Here is an 18,994-nt window from a genome sequence, read left to right on the forward strand (position 1 = left end):
GGCTCTGCAGAGACTTTGGCAGTGGGCTAGATGCTTCACCAAGCACGGAGGGCTGTGGTGGGGATGGAAGAAATCTGGAGCCCCAGTGAATGAGCAGACACAACCTTGTAGTTCTTTGAATCCTGGCCTCTGACTCCAGTCATTAATTAATCCACCCCAAAACCATTTCTGCCTCATCTTTCTGTATAAAAATGTAATAAAGGCATCTTGTTTGTGATCCCTACCTACCAAAAAATTTTCTCAGCTATTGCTTATGGAAAAAAGGATGAGACTTTCTTTATATTCCATATTCATATATTTTTATTGTATTGCTAAATTACTATAGCCAACCTGCTTCTTCAGGAAGCAAATTTGTCTTACAGCCTTCCCTCCCTTTGCTATCTCTTAGCATCTTGGGTGCATATATTTTTACAGTTAAGTGGTGTATAATTTTTTTGAAATAAATAAATGTATTCTAGACCCATGAAGGCTTCACTTCTGGCAATCCAAACTTTATTGCAGAAAGTGCCTCCCCGGGTGGGAGTCAGAGAGGTTTTGCCCCATGATTAGTTTCTGACTAATGTGTGTCTTTCCCCACCTCTCTGTCTCACTCACATGTGTGGATGCACACACTGGAGGATACAGTAGCTAAGAGGTGAGTTGGAAGGGACCCAAGGGTCATCTAGTCCAACCCTATGCAATGTGGGAATCACTTCCAAAGCATGCATAACAGATGACCATCCAATCTCTGCTTAAAAACCTCCAGTGAATGAGCGCCCACCACCTCCCGAGAGAGTTTGTTCCACTTTCAAACAGTGCTTACCATCAGAAAGTTCTTCCTGGTGTTTAGTTAGAATCTCCTTTTCTTATAACGTGAAGCCATTTGTTTGGGGGCCTACCCTCCAGAGCAGGAGAAAACAAGCTTTGTTCCATCTTTCATGTGACAGCCCTTGATATACTTGAAGATGGCAATCATATCTCCTCTTATCAAGGCTAAACATACCCAGCTCCATCAACCATTCCTCATAAGGCTTGCTTTCCGGACCCCTGTTCATCTTGGTTGCCCTCCTCTGCAAAGTTCCAGCTTATCAATATCCTTCTTAAATTGTGGTGCCCAGTATCAGCAGTTCCATATTAAAATCATTCCTTCTCCACAGTAGGAATGGACTATGTTGTATAGTAGGAAATGTATACAGTGGCACCTCAGTTTAAGTACACAATTGGTTCCGGAAGTCTGTACTTAACCTGAAGCATACTTAACCTGAAGCGAACTTTCCCATTGAAAGTAATGGAAAGTGGATTAATCCGCCCCAGACGGGTCCACGGAGTACTTAAACTGAACGTACTCAAACCAAAGTGTACTTAAACCGAGGTATGACTGTATAACAAAACTCTGATGGCAGTTCTGTTAGGTCAAAAGAAATGGCCTGGAGATCACATCCTTTGCACCTGAAGGTATCAGGCTCCATCCCCAGCAGCTTCAATTAAAAGGATCTCTGGTAACAAGGCTTACAAAGTCATGATCATCATTTTATTTGTATGCCATCTTTCCATAGTTAAAACCATGCTCAAGGCAGCTTACAACATGAAAATATTTAGTTAAAAAAAGGAGTCATAATAAACAAAAAACATCAAAAAGTACACAATAAAATTGAGCCATTTCCACATAAATCATTGGATCTAAACATAAAGATACTAAAAATAATATCAATAACAGCAACAGAAGTCCCCTAAGCAATACCCCAGCCCAATAGTCTTTCTAAATGGACTAGTGGACGGAATCTGTTTAAGGCAGCTTCCTATGTTAGCATAAGGGACTAATTTAGAAGCAGTGGGCTGTGCAAACCCAACTCTGCCTGCCTACCACTTTCCCACTCCAAACCACCACCCCTGCTGTTTCTCCCTCTACTAGGATCCAGGTCCTTGCTTGTGATCAAAACAGAGACTTAGCAGTGCAACAGGCACGTTTAACTTCAGAAAGCAGAATACCTCAATCCCAACTTGAGACTGCCAAGTATTGCTACTTGCTTTTGAATGGCCAGTGTAAGAGTGTCTCTGAAAGCATAATTCATTTTTAATTTTTGCGCTATTAATTTTGCTAATTTTTTAATTTTTGCTAGGTAACCCGTACTGTTTACATAGACTTATCTGTGCTCATTTTTTCAGAAAGCAGCCCAGCAAGCCCACAACACGAGCTGCCGCATCTAAAAATCAAAGCCCAAGTACAGTTCCTCCTGCAAACCATCGAAAGTTAGCAGGGAGAAAGCAGTCACCTGCCATTGCAAAATCCAATAAATCTCCTGTGGCACAGTAAGTATGGAAATGAAAGCCACTTCTAGCTTGTGCATATCTCCACACCGTCGTCTTCTCCAGAGTAATTTCATCGTGCTTTTTGGTTTGTTTTTCAGTTCAAGGTTACAGCCCACCAAGCGCAAAAGAGAAGCCAGTCCCATGGTGTCGCCTAAGAAAAGTCATCAGAGGGGCGATGAACCTGAGGCGAAGAAGTCCAAGCGATAGTTTTGCCCCATGCCATACAAATGGGGAAGGAAAAAACAGACAAACTCTCCTCTGCTTCTTTGTAAAACAAAGAGGCTTTGCATGTGCTTGTTTCCAAGGTATATCATGTTACCTATGTAACATATTTAAACAGCTTTATACACTATTTGTTTATGCAGAAGTCTATAAGCATTGCAAAAGTTTACTTTGAACCTCAAGTAGAGACGGTCGAGAGTGACTTCGCTGATGCTTCCAATCTGCTCATCACCAGTGGCCTCTTAATGACACCCTTTGTACATAAGCCACATATTTTAAAGAAGAATGTATTTTACTGCATATGAACTTAATCAAACAGCAAGGACTGTTCTGCGGGCTATTCTGATGTTATCTTACGTTGGTCATTTTAACTGGATTCTTAAATGTTGTGCAGCCATCATTAGCATTGTCTAGGATGCGGGAAGGGACTCCTTTTCAGTGAAATCAACAAATCTCTGATGAACTGGCAAAGTACTTTCCTGCATGTATTCAAGTCAAGTAGAATTAGTATAAGGAGGAGACTTTAATTTCTTTCCTCACACTCGTGGCTTTCTGTATGGTAAAATTTTAAAAACTGCATTTACAGTGCTTAGTAAATGCACCCTATTCACTTGGAAATATATTATCATCTGTAAATTTTATCCCAGCGTCAAAGTAGCTAGAGCTCATTCAGATAGAACTAGACCCCTTCAGCTGAAACAGTGAAAACTGTCTCATTTTGAAGCTTCTAAATGTTTTTCTCTCAGTATTTCTCTTTTTCAATTGAAACACTGAAATTAAAGTATCACCTTCAGGATTTAAAGATCTTCACCATTTATCTCACACTTTATATACTAGTATTAAAAGAGAATGTAGAGCCTGGCTCTGCTGCCAGAATCATTAGTATACTTACATTTTACTCTCACAAGAACAAATCTTCAAGTTCGGTTTCATGTAAAGTTTTTTTTTTTAATTATTATCAGAATTTGTCTCTTGCAAGGATGTGGTATGTTGCCAAATAACCTGAGATTATTTTAAAATGTTCATATTCATGTTTTATAACCAAATTCAGCATTCTATGTTTTTTAATTTGTTTTCTTTTTGTTTTGGGGACTTTTATTGTTGTAATGTGATTTTTTCTGTCAAATATTCTACTTTGTTTCTTACTGAATTTTTATATATAAATTATAAAATGTTTCCCAAAACTAGAGTCCTGTATTATTATTTTTAAGTCGCTAGATTAACTTTTTCAATGGGTAAGAAAATTTTGTTATGTTCAAAGGACATGATCCAAATGACATTTAACTTTTAAAAATTGGGAAAGGTGTTTCCTTTCCCTTCTCAGTTGAAATCACAGGAACTCAGTGGCACTTAGTGTTGGTTGGATTATGCCCTTAATGTGTAGATTATAGTAAACTAAATGCACAAACAACAGGAGAGAACAGAGAGCATCATGGTCATAGATTCTTCTGCATTGTTAATAAAGAAAATTGCAGATAAAGATGATTAGTGACATTATGGGGAGCTGCACAGGTTTCATCCTCAGTCTGAGACTAAAACAGTCTTCCAGTTTTCAGCTTGGCCTTACCAATCACTCCCCACTGCTAAGCCTTTGATTGGTTCAGATGCTAGGAAATCCTCCACACACCAATTTGGGGGAAGTAACATCTGACCCAGCATATTTCTGAGTGCTGACATATACATATACATATACATGCACATGCAAAGCAAGTACAAAGCCACAAAGTAACCCTGCCCCCAGTAAGACAGAGAGATGAGCACACCAGCTACCCAGGTGAGCTTCACTAAGTGAGCTTTACCATCTCTCTCCCCCCCCCCCATAATTTTTATTAATTTTATACACTAACTATCTGGTCCAGCCACGTGTTGCTGTGTTTCTTTCCTGTGATTCCTCCCACTCTGTCCGGACACATGACTTATCCTGCCCCCTCCTCCCCCCACCCCCTGGTTCATCCCTGTGACAGCCCCCACCCTATCCCGACCCATGAGCTACCAAGCCCCCTCCTCACCCCACCCCCCTGTCTGAGCCCTCTGTTGTCTCCGGGGAGTTGGCCCCTCCCCCCTGTTTCTCCATACCTTGGCCCCCACCCTTGGAGAAGGAACTGTAAGCTTCTGGGTTCTGTTTCCCAGCATGCACTTTTGTCTGAGCCCTCTGTTGTTCCTGGGGAGTGTTGGCCCCCTCCCCCCAGTATCTTCCTACATTGTCCCCCCCACCCTTGGAGAAGGAACTGTCAGTTTCTGGGTTCTATTTCCCAGTATTTACTTTTGTCTGAGCCCTCTGTTGTCCCGCTTGTATCTCCATACATTGGCTACTGTGCACGCATCACAAACATATATATATATATATATATATATATATATATATATATATATATACACATGAGAAGCAGAAGTTACTATTGTTTAATTTTTGGGGTTGTCATTTATTTTGGTGGGTATTGTATGATTTGGGCATTTTGTGGTTTGTTTGTTTGTTTGTTTGTTTTGGTTATTTGGATTTTCTAATTTTGGAGTAGGTGTTTTGAATGTAGGATGTGGTGTTGGTTTGAGGACTTAAACTGGGGAGAGAAAGTGCATGGTTGTTGGTTTTTTTAAAGACGCAGAGGCTGGCAATCAGTCACAGTATAAAGCCTAGGTTAAAAGGGGCACGACTGACCTTACTTAAAATGGCCGTTGTAGCCTCGCGTGTGACACAACGCCCACTAAATTAAAAGGCAAAAACCCCTCGCCGTGCCCCCAAGTGCATGTTAGGGGAAATGATGAACGACTGCCTAATGCTACCAGGCGTTTATTAATGCAGCCACCGGGAGAGGCTTTGGGCTTGGGCTTTGGAGGTGGAATGGCCGTTTTGGCGGTCGACCTACTCAGTTTTCCCTGTCCCAACCCACCCCCCACTGCTTTGGCTGACTCAGGGTCCGTCCTTCCTCCCCCCCCCCAATGGCTATGTGCTTCCCTCCTCCCTTTGGTGTGCCTCATCCCTGTGCCCCCCCCTTGTGAAAGGTCCTATTCTGTTTGTTTTTCCCTGCTTGGAGACAAGGGAGGAGGGAATCTGAATACAGTATGACCTGCAGGCTCCTGTGAATCTGTTGCAGCCTAAGCCCCCACCTTCTAAGCTGCCTACATGTGCTTTCTGCCTCTGGGAAGGGATCAGCCAGAGAAAGCGGCAGGGGAGGGGGGCAATTGCAGTGGTCCTGGGTAAAAGGCTGTATGGTATGAGAGGAGCAAACCTGGTAAGGGACACACAGCACAGTTGGGGGTTGTGCCATATGTGGCCCCTAGCAAGAGGAGTTGTGATTGATTTACAGGGCCATCTTTAGCACATCAGGCACCGTGGTGCAAAGATCCCCCGGCGCCCCCTCCCTTTCCCTGAATTTAGAACTCTGGGCCCAACTTGTGGACCACCTCGTAGCCCCGGGAGCTGCCGCCCACAGAAAATACCACTGATGTGGTGGCCGTGGCATGGCTGGCCAGACGGCAGGAACCCCGCGCTCGCTTGCCAGGCTCCAGGGCACCTCCTCCTCCTCCGCTGCCTGGCGACAGCCCGCTGCCAGCGCCCCAGTAGCCCGGGGAACAGGAGGCGGTTGCCACACTGCCACCTGTGCCCCAGGGAGTGGTGGGGCGGTGGGCACAGGTGACACGGAGGAGGCCCCTCGGGAGCCACTCCAGCCATCGCTGCTCCCACTGCTCCCTCAGATGACAATGGCTTGGGGCGCAGCGGCTGAGGGGATTCCCGCGGCGAGGGAGAGGAGGCGGAGGCGGCAGAGGAGCCATAGGGCTTAGCGACATTGCGCCCTGCTAACCATCTTGTGTGCAGGGAGAGGGGAGGCCGCCAACAAAGCCGCGCAGCTCCCCCACTTGCTGGGGTGCCCCTGAGAGGCAGGCACCCTGGCGCAACGAGCCACTAAGCCCTATGGGAAAGACGCCTCTGTTGATTTATTAGCCAGCCCTCAGGCCTGCCAATACTTCTTTTGAATGCCAGGTTGGTTTCTCATTCATGATTTGATTGTGGTTAAGGAGACTGGCCTGGTATGTGTTACTGAGACCTCAGTGGGTAAGCAGGGTGGGGTTTGTGGGGAATTAAATATATGAATCCCTGTGGACCCACATGTGTGGAAGAACAAAAAAATGGCTGGGTCCCTGCACACAGGGAGCCCCATAGGAGAGTATCAAACTCACACAAAAAAGCCGTACAGTGAAATGTTAAGAATGCAGGTTGTTACACCTTTCTATCCCATTCAGCTGCACACAGCAGCCAACCTCTTTCTACCCCTCTTTCAATGAGCAGGCCACACACTGTTAAGTAAATTTAAAATGCTTTACTTACAGATTCAAAGTCCCAGTCGTGCATTGTTCTATGCAGCAGCAAGGAGAAACACAGGCAAAGTTCTATTGTGTGAAAAAAATAGTGTATAATTCCAGACACATGCTCTAAGCTTGGGAGCAAGCTTACACGCGTTTTCCTTGATGGATTACATGATGCAGAAAGAGAGACCGGAATGAGAAAGGCTTCACTTCCTCTCTCTCTCTGGAGGAGAGGGAACATGACTTAGCTGAGTCTGTCTAGCAATACAACTCTGTGGTCCTTAACCTCTTCATGCACTAATTAGCAGTCCTGCATAGTTATGTTTGACTGCAATCTCCCACAGGATTGGCCTTGCTCAGCTGTGCCTACTCAAGTTACTCAGTCCTTCATCAGAGCGGGCTTGAGGGTTGGGAGTTGCTGTAGTCCAGGCATCCCCAAACTGCGGCCCTCCAGATGTTTTGGCCTACAGCTCCCATGATCCCTAGCTAACAGGACCAGTGGTCAGGGATGATGGGAATTGTAGTACAAAACATCTGGAGGGCCGAAGTTTGGGGATGCCTGCTGTAGTCTATAGGAAATCCATCTCTCTCCAGGCTTTCTGTCCACCTGAGTAGGCATCTAGAGTGTCTGTAACTGGTGCTGGGGAATCTGAACAGATGAGGGAGTCTGCTGCTTTACCACTCACCTGTGACTTAAAGGCACACATACCTTTGTGGCTCTGGTGTGTTACAGGGAAAGAGAATGAAAAATAAAGCATTAACAATACCTGGCTTACCCACACCCACACTAACAATGAGGGGGTAGGTTTTTTGCTGTTATTGTGTTAACAGCATTCTGCTTACTTATCTCAAAAAGGCACTTGAGTTGAATTTTTGGTAGCATGTAAACAGGCAAAGTTCATTTTGGGGGATCCACCGCTGACAAACAATTGGGAGAAGAGACAGGAGAACATTCCTGCCTGGAGTCACAGAAAGCAAGGGTGGAGCCAGGCGAATCTCAGCACTCAGGGAAGTAACTGACTCCCAGGTGAGCAGCAACTGAGCAGCCCTTCAGACAGTTACCGGCAGGGATGTGTTTCCGCCTCCAGTTTTGAACATTCCACAGAAGCAGCAACCAAGGCCTCCTAGCAAATCACTTTAATGGCACACCATTTTGCATTAAGTTCAATTAATTGGCTAATCAGTTAAAAGGCAGATCGACTTTAAAAGAGATCACCAGAATTACTTTGAAGCATCATGACTCTTGGGTCCTCTCTACCCAATGCACCTATCCTGGAGAGGAAACAGTTTAGCCAGAACCTGCCTTTCAACACCGTTGAGAAAATTAGTTGAAAGGACTGGTTATCCAAGCTCAGACATATGTATCGCATCACTTAAACAGTGCAGGCAATCTACATTTCCTTCTTTCTTTCTTTTTTCAGTCCCAGATGCCAGGAAGCAATTGAACACTACAGGGGAATGCCAGATCAATTAGGTTTTGAGTTTTATTGTGACTTGTCACACATGTGATGCAATAATTTCTCTCCAAACGTCAAAGTTCATTAATGTGAGTGAGGAAGAAGAAATACAGGAAAGGGGTAATGGTTAACAATCACATGCATAATAGTCTGTCACCATTTTCAAGTCTAGAAAAAATAATTCTGGCTCAATGCCCCAAGAAAGCAGAAAGCTGGGAGATTTTCTTTTGAGACAATGATGCCTTTAAATATAAACACAAGTGCAGAATGCTTGAGTAACAGAATCCTTATTTAATTCAGTTCTCCCAGTAATGAGACTAAATTGGTTATTTGAATCTCTCTCTTTTTTTAAGGAAAAGACTTGTTTGCCAGTGACAAAAATTATTCTGAGACATGAGGCCCACACACTCACCCATGGGTGATATGAGTCCAGGCAAGGAAAGTAAGTTGTCCTGCTTTTATCACCCTGCTGGGGTGTGGAAACTGAGTGGTGTATGTTTTACGAAGAAACCCTACAGACCAAGTTTGGACTGCTTTTTTTAAATCAGAATGTGATTCTTCCCTTCTGCGGCATGTAGCTTTTCTCTCTGACCAGTCTCTTTCCTCCTCCTCCTCCCTGCCCCCCTTTCACCTTCTTGGACTCTTCCCTCGGTCTGTCATTTCCCTCTGGAAAGCTCCCTTCTGCTGAGTCCCGCATTTCATTTCCTGGCAGCCTCCACTGCCCTGCTACAACCTCTCTTACTGGTAGCTTGCTGCTAAGTTCTTCAGGTGTTTTTAAAACTACCACGATGCAGATGACTCACCTCTGGGAGAGGTATCTTTCTGACAACGATGACGTGTGCTCCACTTCTAATCCAAATGGCCATCTATAGGCAACTTACTTTAATCACATTTCAGTACAAACGGTTGAAGAGAATGGAAGGAGAGAGGGAGTTGCAAAGGAAGAGTGTTAAAGCGGATTTACAGGGCTGGCTGGCTGGAATATATTTCAGTATCCTAAGTGCCAGAATCCAATCTTTAGCTCCAGATATGAGGTTACAAAAATGTCTTTTATTTTGCTTCCCAGCAGCTGTGGCTTTAAGCTTTTAAAGATGACAAAACAGTTTTATCCACCAGTCAGCAAAATTGAGACATTTATTTCCCTGAGGTTGTAAACCTCTATAAAGAATGTTTGTATTTGAGTCCCCTGCTCTTAAATGAACATGGATCTTTTCCCTAAAAAATAAGGAAAATAAGAGATTGAAATTCCAAGATTCTAACCATTCGCAGTTAGGGAACAATCCAGTACTTTCAAGTGCCATTAGTGTCAACAGGAGAGAATAACGGGTTCTCTCTACGGCTTTTGCATGGTAAGAACTCTGACTCTGGTCAGCTGAGATCCATGGCTGATTCAGTCATTTCTGCCTTTCTTAAAATAAGGGATTTATGGGTGGTCAGTATTTAGATTAGTTGAGCCACAATGGAACCACCCTCATCCTGTTTTAGGCAGATATTCCATCAGTTCTTCCTTTGGACTGTCATATTACACAGCAGCCGTCATTCTACTCTAGTAGGCTACCTGAGATGATTGTTTTATAACCCACCCTTTATTGAATATTTCAATCCCAGAGTGTTTCCCTTCCATCTGGACTGTTATAAGAAATGTAGCTGTAACTATGAAATGGGTGCTCTCTCTCTCTCCCTCCATCTCTTCCACCTTTTGTCTTGCATATTTCAGACTGTAAACCTGAAAGTAGAGACTCTTTAAGTTGAGTCACTCTGCTTGCTTTTTCATCTGTAGAGTGGGGTAAAAATCATTTTAAATTACAGCTTTCTGAGAGATGGTGTTCCTAGAAATTTATTTAACAGCAAAACAAGCATTGATACTGTCCCTTCACCAGCGTTACTGGGGATATTAGATGGGCCAAATGGAGGCAGATGGGATAGAGAATTGATTCTATATTTGTTGTTAGCTGCCAGGACAGTTCTAGTAAGAAAAGTAAAATATTTAGAGGAGTTAAATAAGGATTTATGGTGCAGTCAAATTGGATCCATAGCTTTTGCTGAAAAATTAAGGCATAGTAGAGAATGAACAAACAAATATTTGTTGATTTATGGTATAAAAATGTTTGTTTGGTACACAGCAATTGCCAACAAAATAACTCACAACCTCTGAGTTATAAAGGAAAAGAACCTGTGGAAAATTTTAATGCAATCTTTTGGGACTTTTATGTTTCAGTTCCCCTTTCCCACACCAGCAAAGGACATTTAGACATCCTGAGCTACAGGACATCTCATCTCAAATATGAATGTGCTTAGCTGAACAATATGGATTCCTCAAAACTGACTTTCCATCTTTGAATTTCAGGGGCTTTTTTTTCTTTTGTAATTTATTATTGTTATTTGTAAAATATAAGTGATGGTATTCATTTTGGTGGGGGGAACAATGATAATGAATAAATATTCGTTTTCATATATGTACCAATGTGTTCTTTATATAAACGAGGACAACAATGTTCAAATGCCTCCATTGAAATATGCCACTACTTGGAAACATTAGTTACCCTTCAGCTTCCATATTGTAAGGCCCAGTGGCCAACAATCTGATACTTGAAAATAAAACAAATCTTTGTGCAGGACACCTACCAAACAGTACTTCCATCTTCCACTGGAGTCAGTTTAAATTTGTTGGTCCCTGATCATCCAGTTAATGACTCCAGGCACCTGCTCAGAACACAGTCTTGCTGGATTTATTAAACATTTCAATGGCAAGTGGGTTGCAGTGCAGGGGGCATTGCCAGCCCTGTGCCCAGCATTTTAGGAAGCAAAGAGCAGGTGTGCACCACACAATGTTGAACCTCACGCCAGCTGATGGGCAGGTGAACATGGTTTGAACTGGGGTGAAACTGGATCCATTGATGAGCCTGCAGACCAAAGGTTCCCAACCCCTGAAATAGATGTTAAATAGCATGAAGGATAATGGATACAACTGAAGGTTGTAGAACATCATAGTACAAATGCTTCGGTGTTGAAAATCTCCAGCACCATATTCTGGAAGTAATCTGCCAGTTTAGAATGGAACCACTGAGCTATACAGCCTCTCCCATTCCCTCCAGGCAACCCTCAAGGATTCCAATGTTAGTGAACATTACGAAAAGATCAGCATTACAACAAACAGAATCAACAGGGTCACACATCTCCAGTCTATTACCTAGCAAAGATAGTTATTGAAGGCAGTTTCCATCCAAAAACTTAACCAACAGTCAAAATGAAATGAGTGTAGATTCTAAAGTGACCTCATCCAGGAATATTTGCCCTGAGCTGCCACCACAAGCTCAAGCACATTACATAAAAATGGGTTGTTTGCAGCTGGTTGGGCAAATCAACAGAGCCCAATGAATGCATCTTTAGGCACAGCCTCAGAAGAACCCCCTTCAAGGATTCACAGACATCTCTCAAAGAGGCATTCAGTACTTCTTTGACCAAACCACATTTTAAAAGCCATGAGGGGCAAAAGTTGAGTGTAAATGTGGTAAGTCAGAACTTTCCAAACATCCTGTTGACATCAATGGACATCAGTAACTGAAATGGGTCCCAGCAATCTTGGTTGGCAGGGGGGTTAGACTGGATGGCCCTTGTGGTCTCTTCCAACTCTATGATTCTATGGTTCAATGGTACTACGGTAACATCCTGCCTATTAGTAAACTAGAGTCCAGGTCAGAGCAGATGTGATTATTCTTTCTAGAAAAATGCTCAGCGAACAAGTCGCAGCAGGCTACCAAGGGTTCTAGACAACACTCCAAGAACTCTAAATAGAGGAGACCTCTCCCTATCCAGAAAAGCTCTACAGTACTTGGCAGCACTGAGCAGACACAGGAGTGATGGTGATGTTTTTCTTTTTGGCTAACAGTTCCCAGACTAACAGCTGCTGTGTTAGTCTGCTGCAGCAAAAACAACAAAAGATGTTGTGGCACTTTAAAGACCAATTTCATTATTTGCATCTTATAAGGTGTATGCTTGTCCACATAAACTGCCATAATAAAATGTACCATAAGCCTTTATTGGCATTCTTTTTGCCATCGTCATCATCCTGACAAGACTGGCCTTGCCTTCAAGGGGATTTTGCCCATGTTCAGTCAGACTTGTGTTGAGGTCTTCCCCACAGCCATTCACAATCTACATTAAGCTGGATATTCAATTGTCCCCACAACTTCTTCATTGCTCCCTGGAACACCAAAGAACTGAGCTTACTCTGCTCAGCAATAGAGAATGTGTAAGGGAGATGGTGTTGATGACTATGCAGCTGTATTTAAATCTAATTGATCAATTAACCTGTTTCAGGGCAGATGATTAAGCAACTGGCATTGTATAATCAGTCCAATAAGTTACTTAAAAATCCAACTAACAAGTGCACATCCAGCTAAATTTTGTTGTTGTTTAGTCGTGTCCGACTCTTCATGACCCCTAGGACCATAGCACGCCAGGCACTCCTGTCTTCCACTGCCTCCCGCAGTTTGGTCAAACTCATGTTCATAGCTTCGAGAACACTGTCCAACCATCTCGTCCTCTGTCGTCCCCTTCTCCTAGTGCCCTCCATCTTTCCCAACATCAAGGTCTTTTCCAAGGATTCTTCTCTTCTCATGAGGTGGCCAAAGTATTGGAGCCTCAGCTTCACGATCTGTCCACCAAATCTAAATCCTTAAACCTGTTCCTCACTTCCACTGTGTATTCATAAGGGATTTGATTTAGATTGTATCTTACTGGCCCAGTGGTTTTTCCTACTTTCTTCAGTTTAAGCTGGAATTTTGCTATAAGAAGCTGATGATCTGAGTTACAGTCAGCTCCAGGTCTTGTTTTTGCTGACTGTATAGAGCTTCTCCATCTTTGGCTGCAGAGAATATAATCAATCTGATTTCGATGCTGCCCATTTGGTGATATCCATGTGTAGAGTCGTCTCTTGTGTTGTTGGAAAAGAGTGTTTGTGATGACCAGCTTGTTCTCTTGACAGAACTCTATTAGCCTTTGCCCTGCTTCATTTTGAACTCCAAGGTGGATCACGTTCTTCTCCAGGTGGATCACGTTTGGTCAAAACATAACTTCTCTAAGTTATTTAAGCCCCTTCGCCACGACAAGGCAGTGATCCATGAAGGGGCCAGCTAAATTTAAGCACTTCTAAATCACATTGATTTCCTCAGGAGACTGAAGTTGTGACTCTTAATTGAGAGCAAGCATCACTGGGACAGACACTCATAGGATTCTGCTATTAAGCAGCCAGTTGAATGAATAATAGATAACGAAAAAGAACATTTAACTTGCCCAGTCCTTTATTTAATAGCTAAAATGCTGTTGAAACAGAAATTATCAGCTGCAAGGTAATATCACATCTTAGTGGTGCAGCAATAAAACTGCTAGTATGTTTTGTAAAAGCTAAGTATGGTTGAATTGTGTGGGGGACCGTGTGCTGAGATTCCCGCATTGCAGAAGGCTGGACTAGATGACCCTTGGGGTCTTTCAAACTCTACAATTCTGTGATTCTATTATCCTTCGCCCCACTCTGCTTCAGAAGGCAGTGATAGCCATATGCCTCTAGGTGGCGCACAATATCTATTTGTGTCTATGTATTGGGGTCGGGCTGTTTTTGTTCCAAATACAAACTCTGGGTACTGAGTGTTTTGGCTCTCTGATCGGATTAAAAAGGTAGATCACCCAAAACAAATTGAGTTATATGCATGGTTGATATCCCCTCCCCCTAAGGTCAAGAAATACAGACCCTCCACATGACCCTATTTTCCAGGGGCTTCCATGATTTAGAGAAGCCATCCCTGTTTCTGATTTGATACTGGAATGTCCCGCTTTTCCTTAGGGCATCCCTATTTTCATTGGAGAAATGTTGGAGGGTATGGAGTTATCCGACCCTGGAGCCAACAGTAGGCAATCCTGTAAAGCAAAGTTTTTTAAATGTGTAATGTTTTATTGTGTTTTTATATATGTTGGAAGCTGCCCAGTGTGACTGGGGCAACCCAGTAAGGTGTGTGGGGTATAAATACTAAAATTATCATTATGGAATGGGACGTCCCTATTTTCATCGGGGAAACGATGCACCCATGCACTTAAGCGCGCTTACGCATGCCAGCCCTGCAGTTAGCGATCAGTGACCGAGAGGTGGGGAGAGAGAGTTAACTTTTCACTCCACGTGCTGACTCAGATAGTAAGGACAATTTAGCCCATGGTCACATCCCTTTCAGCCCAGCCCTCATGCATGCCAGCACTGTATCTAAACCACCAGGTTACTGTGCCAGAAGAACCCTCCCGCTTTAGATCTTCACAATTTTCTTACCATAAATCAATCTAAATCCAAAGTTCTAATTTTCTCAAAAAGTCGGAAATCATATAAGTGGGAATTAGACGGGAAGCCTATTGAGCAGGTTTTTAAATTTCAATACCTGGGAGTCTATCTCCAATATAATATGGGTTGGAAAGCACATATTGCATATACCCTAAATAAGGCCAAAGCCCTTTCTTTCTCGCTTTTGCACTTTTTCTTTTCTGATGGGGCTCTCCATGTTCCATCTGCCTTGAAGGTATTTAACAACAAAGTGATCATGACAATGGCCTATGCTGCCCCATTATGGGGGGCTGGAGTAAATCTAACGCCTTTGGAGGTAATCCAAAATCAGTTCTTGAGACATCTGCTAAAACTGCCTCAGTGTGTTAGCAACTCAGCCATTCACTTAGAATTAAAAACCACATCTCTAGAAAACACTCTTTAGAGGCGTATTCTATGCTATTGGCTGTCTCTGTGGTACAGGCTTCCGAATCTCTATTTGATTCAATGTCTCTGGCGAGACGATTTTCCTAGTCCTTGGGAAAAAAATGATACATACTAAAATTGTGTCCTATGGACTGTCCCCATCGGACTTGTTGAAATTAGACCTTGCCACAGCTAAAAGAACTCTTAAGCAAAAACTGTTCATCGTCCAATCTCGGCATAGTGCCCTCTTCGCAGATCCCATCTTATTTGACATCTATATCAGTCGCGGCCCATAGATTTGCCTTTATTAAGGCAAGATTTAATGTCTTTCCTTCCAATGTTATGAATAACAGGTTTTCTAAACGTTAGAGTTCAGCTCTCTGTGCATGTGACAACAGAACTATAGAATCACTTCATCATATACTATTCTGTTGCCCCTTGCACATGGCCCCTCAGACCAGATTTCTATCCCCCTTAATATCAGAAACTTTGGTTGAGACTCCGGAAGCTCAGTTAATATATCTGCTACAGGACAATGATCCAAGTAGATCACTCCTTGTAGCCAGATACTTGATTGCAGTCTTGTTGTATAAGAGGAAAAATGGGTTACTTTATGATTATTGATATTCCGTCCATGTGTTTGACTTATAGTGGTGACCTGATGAACTAAGTGTTATGCTGTTCTTACCTTGCAAATAAAATTTATAATATTTATATGGATAGGATTTATATGAATGGAATTAATTCAACTTATTTTATTTTATTTTGTCCTATTTTATTCTGCTGTACGATGTATATTATTCTGTGTTGGTATCTAAATATGGGCCTATGGCCATAATAAAGTATTTCATTTGATGGAAAGGAGAGGGGAAAATCTGATGGGAGATTTCCCCTCTCCCTTCAAGTCTACCTTGTGAGCTGGATCCTTCCTATGCACCTTTACGCAGGAGTAAATCTCTCTGAAGTCAATGGGAGTCTCCAATGAAAAAAGTGCGCCTACGAGTGCAGCCTTAAATGCTCACGGCCGCATGTCTCTTCTCCCTTACCAGCTAAGCATCCCTGGCTCAAAGAAAGAGGGGGCGGGTTGGAGGTGGACACCTAGGTCGGATCTAGCTTCCTCTTCCGTCCTCTAGCCATAGCTGCCAAGTACCCCGTTTTCCCCGGGGAAACCCCGTATTTTCTTACTGTTTCCCGCAGGTGTCCCGAATGGCAAAATACCCTGTATTAACCCAGATTATGGAGCTCCTGTTCTTCTGTTGCTGCGCTGGCACCGGAGGTCGCTTCTACGCACTTCCGGACATGCGTAGAACGACTTCTGGCGCTGCAGACATTTTGGAAATGGGCAGAGCAGCGCCAGAAGTCGCTTCTACGCACTTCCGGCCGTGCGTATAAGTGACTTACGATGCCACCGTGCCCATTTCCAAAATGTCCGCAGCACCAGAAGTCGCTTCTACGCACTTCCGGACATGCGTAGAAGCAACTTCCGGTGCCGCGGCACTGCTGATCCCGGATTTTTCAATCCGGAACTTGGCACCAATGCCTCTAGCTATAGATTAGCATCCTGATAACAGCCCAGTCCGAAGTCATGCTGGAGCAGCCAAATCCACAGGTCAAAAATGGTTACACCTCTGTGCGTCTCACATGGGAAGTCAGACCACTGGTCCATTTAGTTCAGTATTGTCTACATGCACCAGGTGTGGGAACCTTTTGGGCAGCCTGGTGTTGCTGGACTACAACTCCTATCATCTGTGGCCATTGTCCATGCTTGCTGAGGCTGATGGGAGTTGGAGTCCGGCAACAAATGACCAGCCAAAGGTTCCCTGCGCACAGGTCTACACGATCTAGCAGTGGCTCTTTGGGGCTCCAGAGAGGAGTCTTCCGCAACCCTGGAGGTGCTGGGGGCTGGATTTGGTGGGACCTGCTCTATTGCTGAGCTATGAAAGAAAGGCATCGCTGGAACCGCCTGCACGTGTTCCAGGAAGTGATTTCTCCTTTCATTAAGCGAGTGTGATTTTGACATCAAAATGCAAATTTTGGACACAATCAAGCCAATACTAAAGCCTTGCGGATGGTGTGGGAACCTTTTGGGCAGCCTGGTGTTGCTGGACTACAACTCCTATCATCTGTGGCCATTGTCCATGCTTGCTGAGGCTGATGGGAGTTGGAGTCCGGCAACAAATGACCAGCCAAAGGTTCCCTGCGCACAGGTCTACACGATCTAGCAGTGGCTCTTTGGGGCTCCAGAGAGGAGTCTTCCGCAACCCTGGAGGTGCTGGGGGCTGGATTTGGTGGGACCTGCTCTATTGCTGAGCTATGAAAGAAAGGCATCGCTGGAACCGCCTGCACGTGTTCCAGGAAGTGATTTCTCCTTTCATTAAGCGAGTGTGATTTTGACATCAAAATGCAAATTTTGGACACAATCAAGCCAATACTAAAGCCTTGCGGATGGTGTTGGTTACAACCATAGATCTGAGTAGGCATTTAAGGTTGCAATGTTGAATGCTTGCTGAGGAAGGAGGATTCTGGGTCACCAAACATTGGGAATCAGGAGTAGCCCTTGTTCTATTTGTTCTAGAATACCAGTAGGCATCCCCAAACTCGGGTCTCCAGATGTTTGGGGACTACAATTCCCATCATCCCTGACCACTGGTCCTATTAGCTAGGGATGATGGGAGTTGTAGTCCCAAAACAGCTGGAGGCCCAAGTTTGGGGATGCCTGTTCTAGATGTTATATTTGATGGACCCACCCCTGGGATCACGTGTGTGAGTAAGAGCGGGCTAGAAATTTATTTATATACGGTATACCCCACTTGATTGCTTTTTTAAAAAAAAAACCCTCTTAAAGCGGTTTACAAAAACGAAGGAAATCCATCCTGTTGCATTTCTTATATGGCTTTCTCTCGAATAGGTACAGATGAGCGTCTTCCCCATTGAAATCAATGGGGATCCAAACTTGTTTGGCTCGCATGTCTTTTTAGAGCGATTCTGGATTCCCTAAATTCTGGATTGTCATGGATGCGACCGCTATGTCCATAGCCGCGCTTTTCCCCAGACAACGTCCCCGAGCCTTGGGATGTGCACTCTCCATGAGGAAGGCCTTGATTCCACCTCCCGACTTAGCTAACAAATGTGACCCAATCCGAAGGACATTTTTCTTGGGAGCAAGTCCCCGCGTGCCCACTGCCACGAAACTTGGGGGGAGGCCAGCTTCCCCTGCCGGATCTGCCCTGATTTCGCAAAAGGTCACCCTCGTTCTTAGGTTGCTGGCAGGGAATGGCGGAGACTGGCGACTGGGCTGGTCATAAGAGAACATGACCTGTTAGAAGGCGGCCTGCCTAGCCGAGAGGCCTGCGTCCCACAGCTGCTGGCCATGATCCAGATACCTCTGGGAAGCCCGCCAGCCGGACATGAGAGCCATGCAGCCCCTTCGCATGGTTTTCCCCAGCGATTGGCATCGGGACTCAAAGCTGGCCCATTTCCCTTTTCACAAGGGCCCGAGTTCCGAGAGAAGACTTCCTTTCTCCGGCCCTAAATCTCCCACCATGATCCAGCTTCACTGGGCGATCGAGGAGGATCCACTGGCGGCGGCGGCGGGAGGCTCCACACCCATCCAGAGCCTTTCCCTCTCCCGTAGCCACAGCTTCGCGCAGAGGCCTGAGGCGGCCTCTTGGCCGTGGCCTTTCCGTTCCCTTTCCTTTCGCGGCCTGCGCCTCACCTCAAAGACCCCTTCCCTTCCCTGGTGGGGTCGAGGCCGGCTGAGGAGGAGCAAGCCAGGGCGGGATGGCTCGGTCATCTCTTCCTCGCGGGTTTCAGCCGAGCATTTGGGGCCAACTTCATGCTCATCCACTTTTTAAAAAAGCTTTGGCCGCCGTTGTCGTTCCAGCACCCTGAATAACTGGGCGCCCTCCCTCCACAAACGGGGCCCTGGCCTTGGGGCGAGTTCCGATTCCGAAGCCGCTGAGGCCCACCGAGAGGCGGCGGGCAGAGGACGAGG

At 44.6% G+C, this 18,994-nt stretch overlaps 1 protein-coding gene across 3 annotated transcripts in view; it reads left to right on the plus strand.

Moving 5' to 3' along the window:
• BOD1L1 (biorientation of chromosomes in cell division 1 like 1) overlaps positions 1 to 3,695 on the plus strand; it is a 43,669-nt gene extending 39,974 nt beyond the window's left edge. For all 3 annotated transcript variants that reach the window (XR_015946912.1, XM_035112021.3, XM_088657371.1), the window contains 2 exons: positions 2,146 to 2,289; positions 2,388 to 3,695. Coding sequence is in view for 2 of the 3 variants with exons in the window: in XM_035112021.3 (XP_034967912.3) it covers positions 2,146 to 2,289; positions 2,388 to 2,496 (253 nt within the window). In the remaining variant the exon portion in view is untranslated. The remainder of the gene's footprint in view (positions 1 to 2,145; positions 2,290 to 2,387) is intronic.
• The last annotated feature ends 15,299 nt before the right edge of the window (positions 3,696 to 18,994 follow it).

Source organism: Zootoca vivipara, chromosome Z1 (genome assembly GCF_965207765.1).
Source record: "Zootoca vivipara chromosome Z1, rZooViv2.hap1.1, whole genome shotgun sequence".
Lineage (NCBI taxonomy): Eukaryota > Metazoa > Chordata > Lepidosauria > Squamata > Lacertidae > Zootoca > Zootoca vivipara.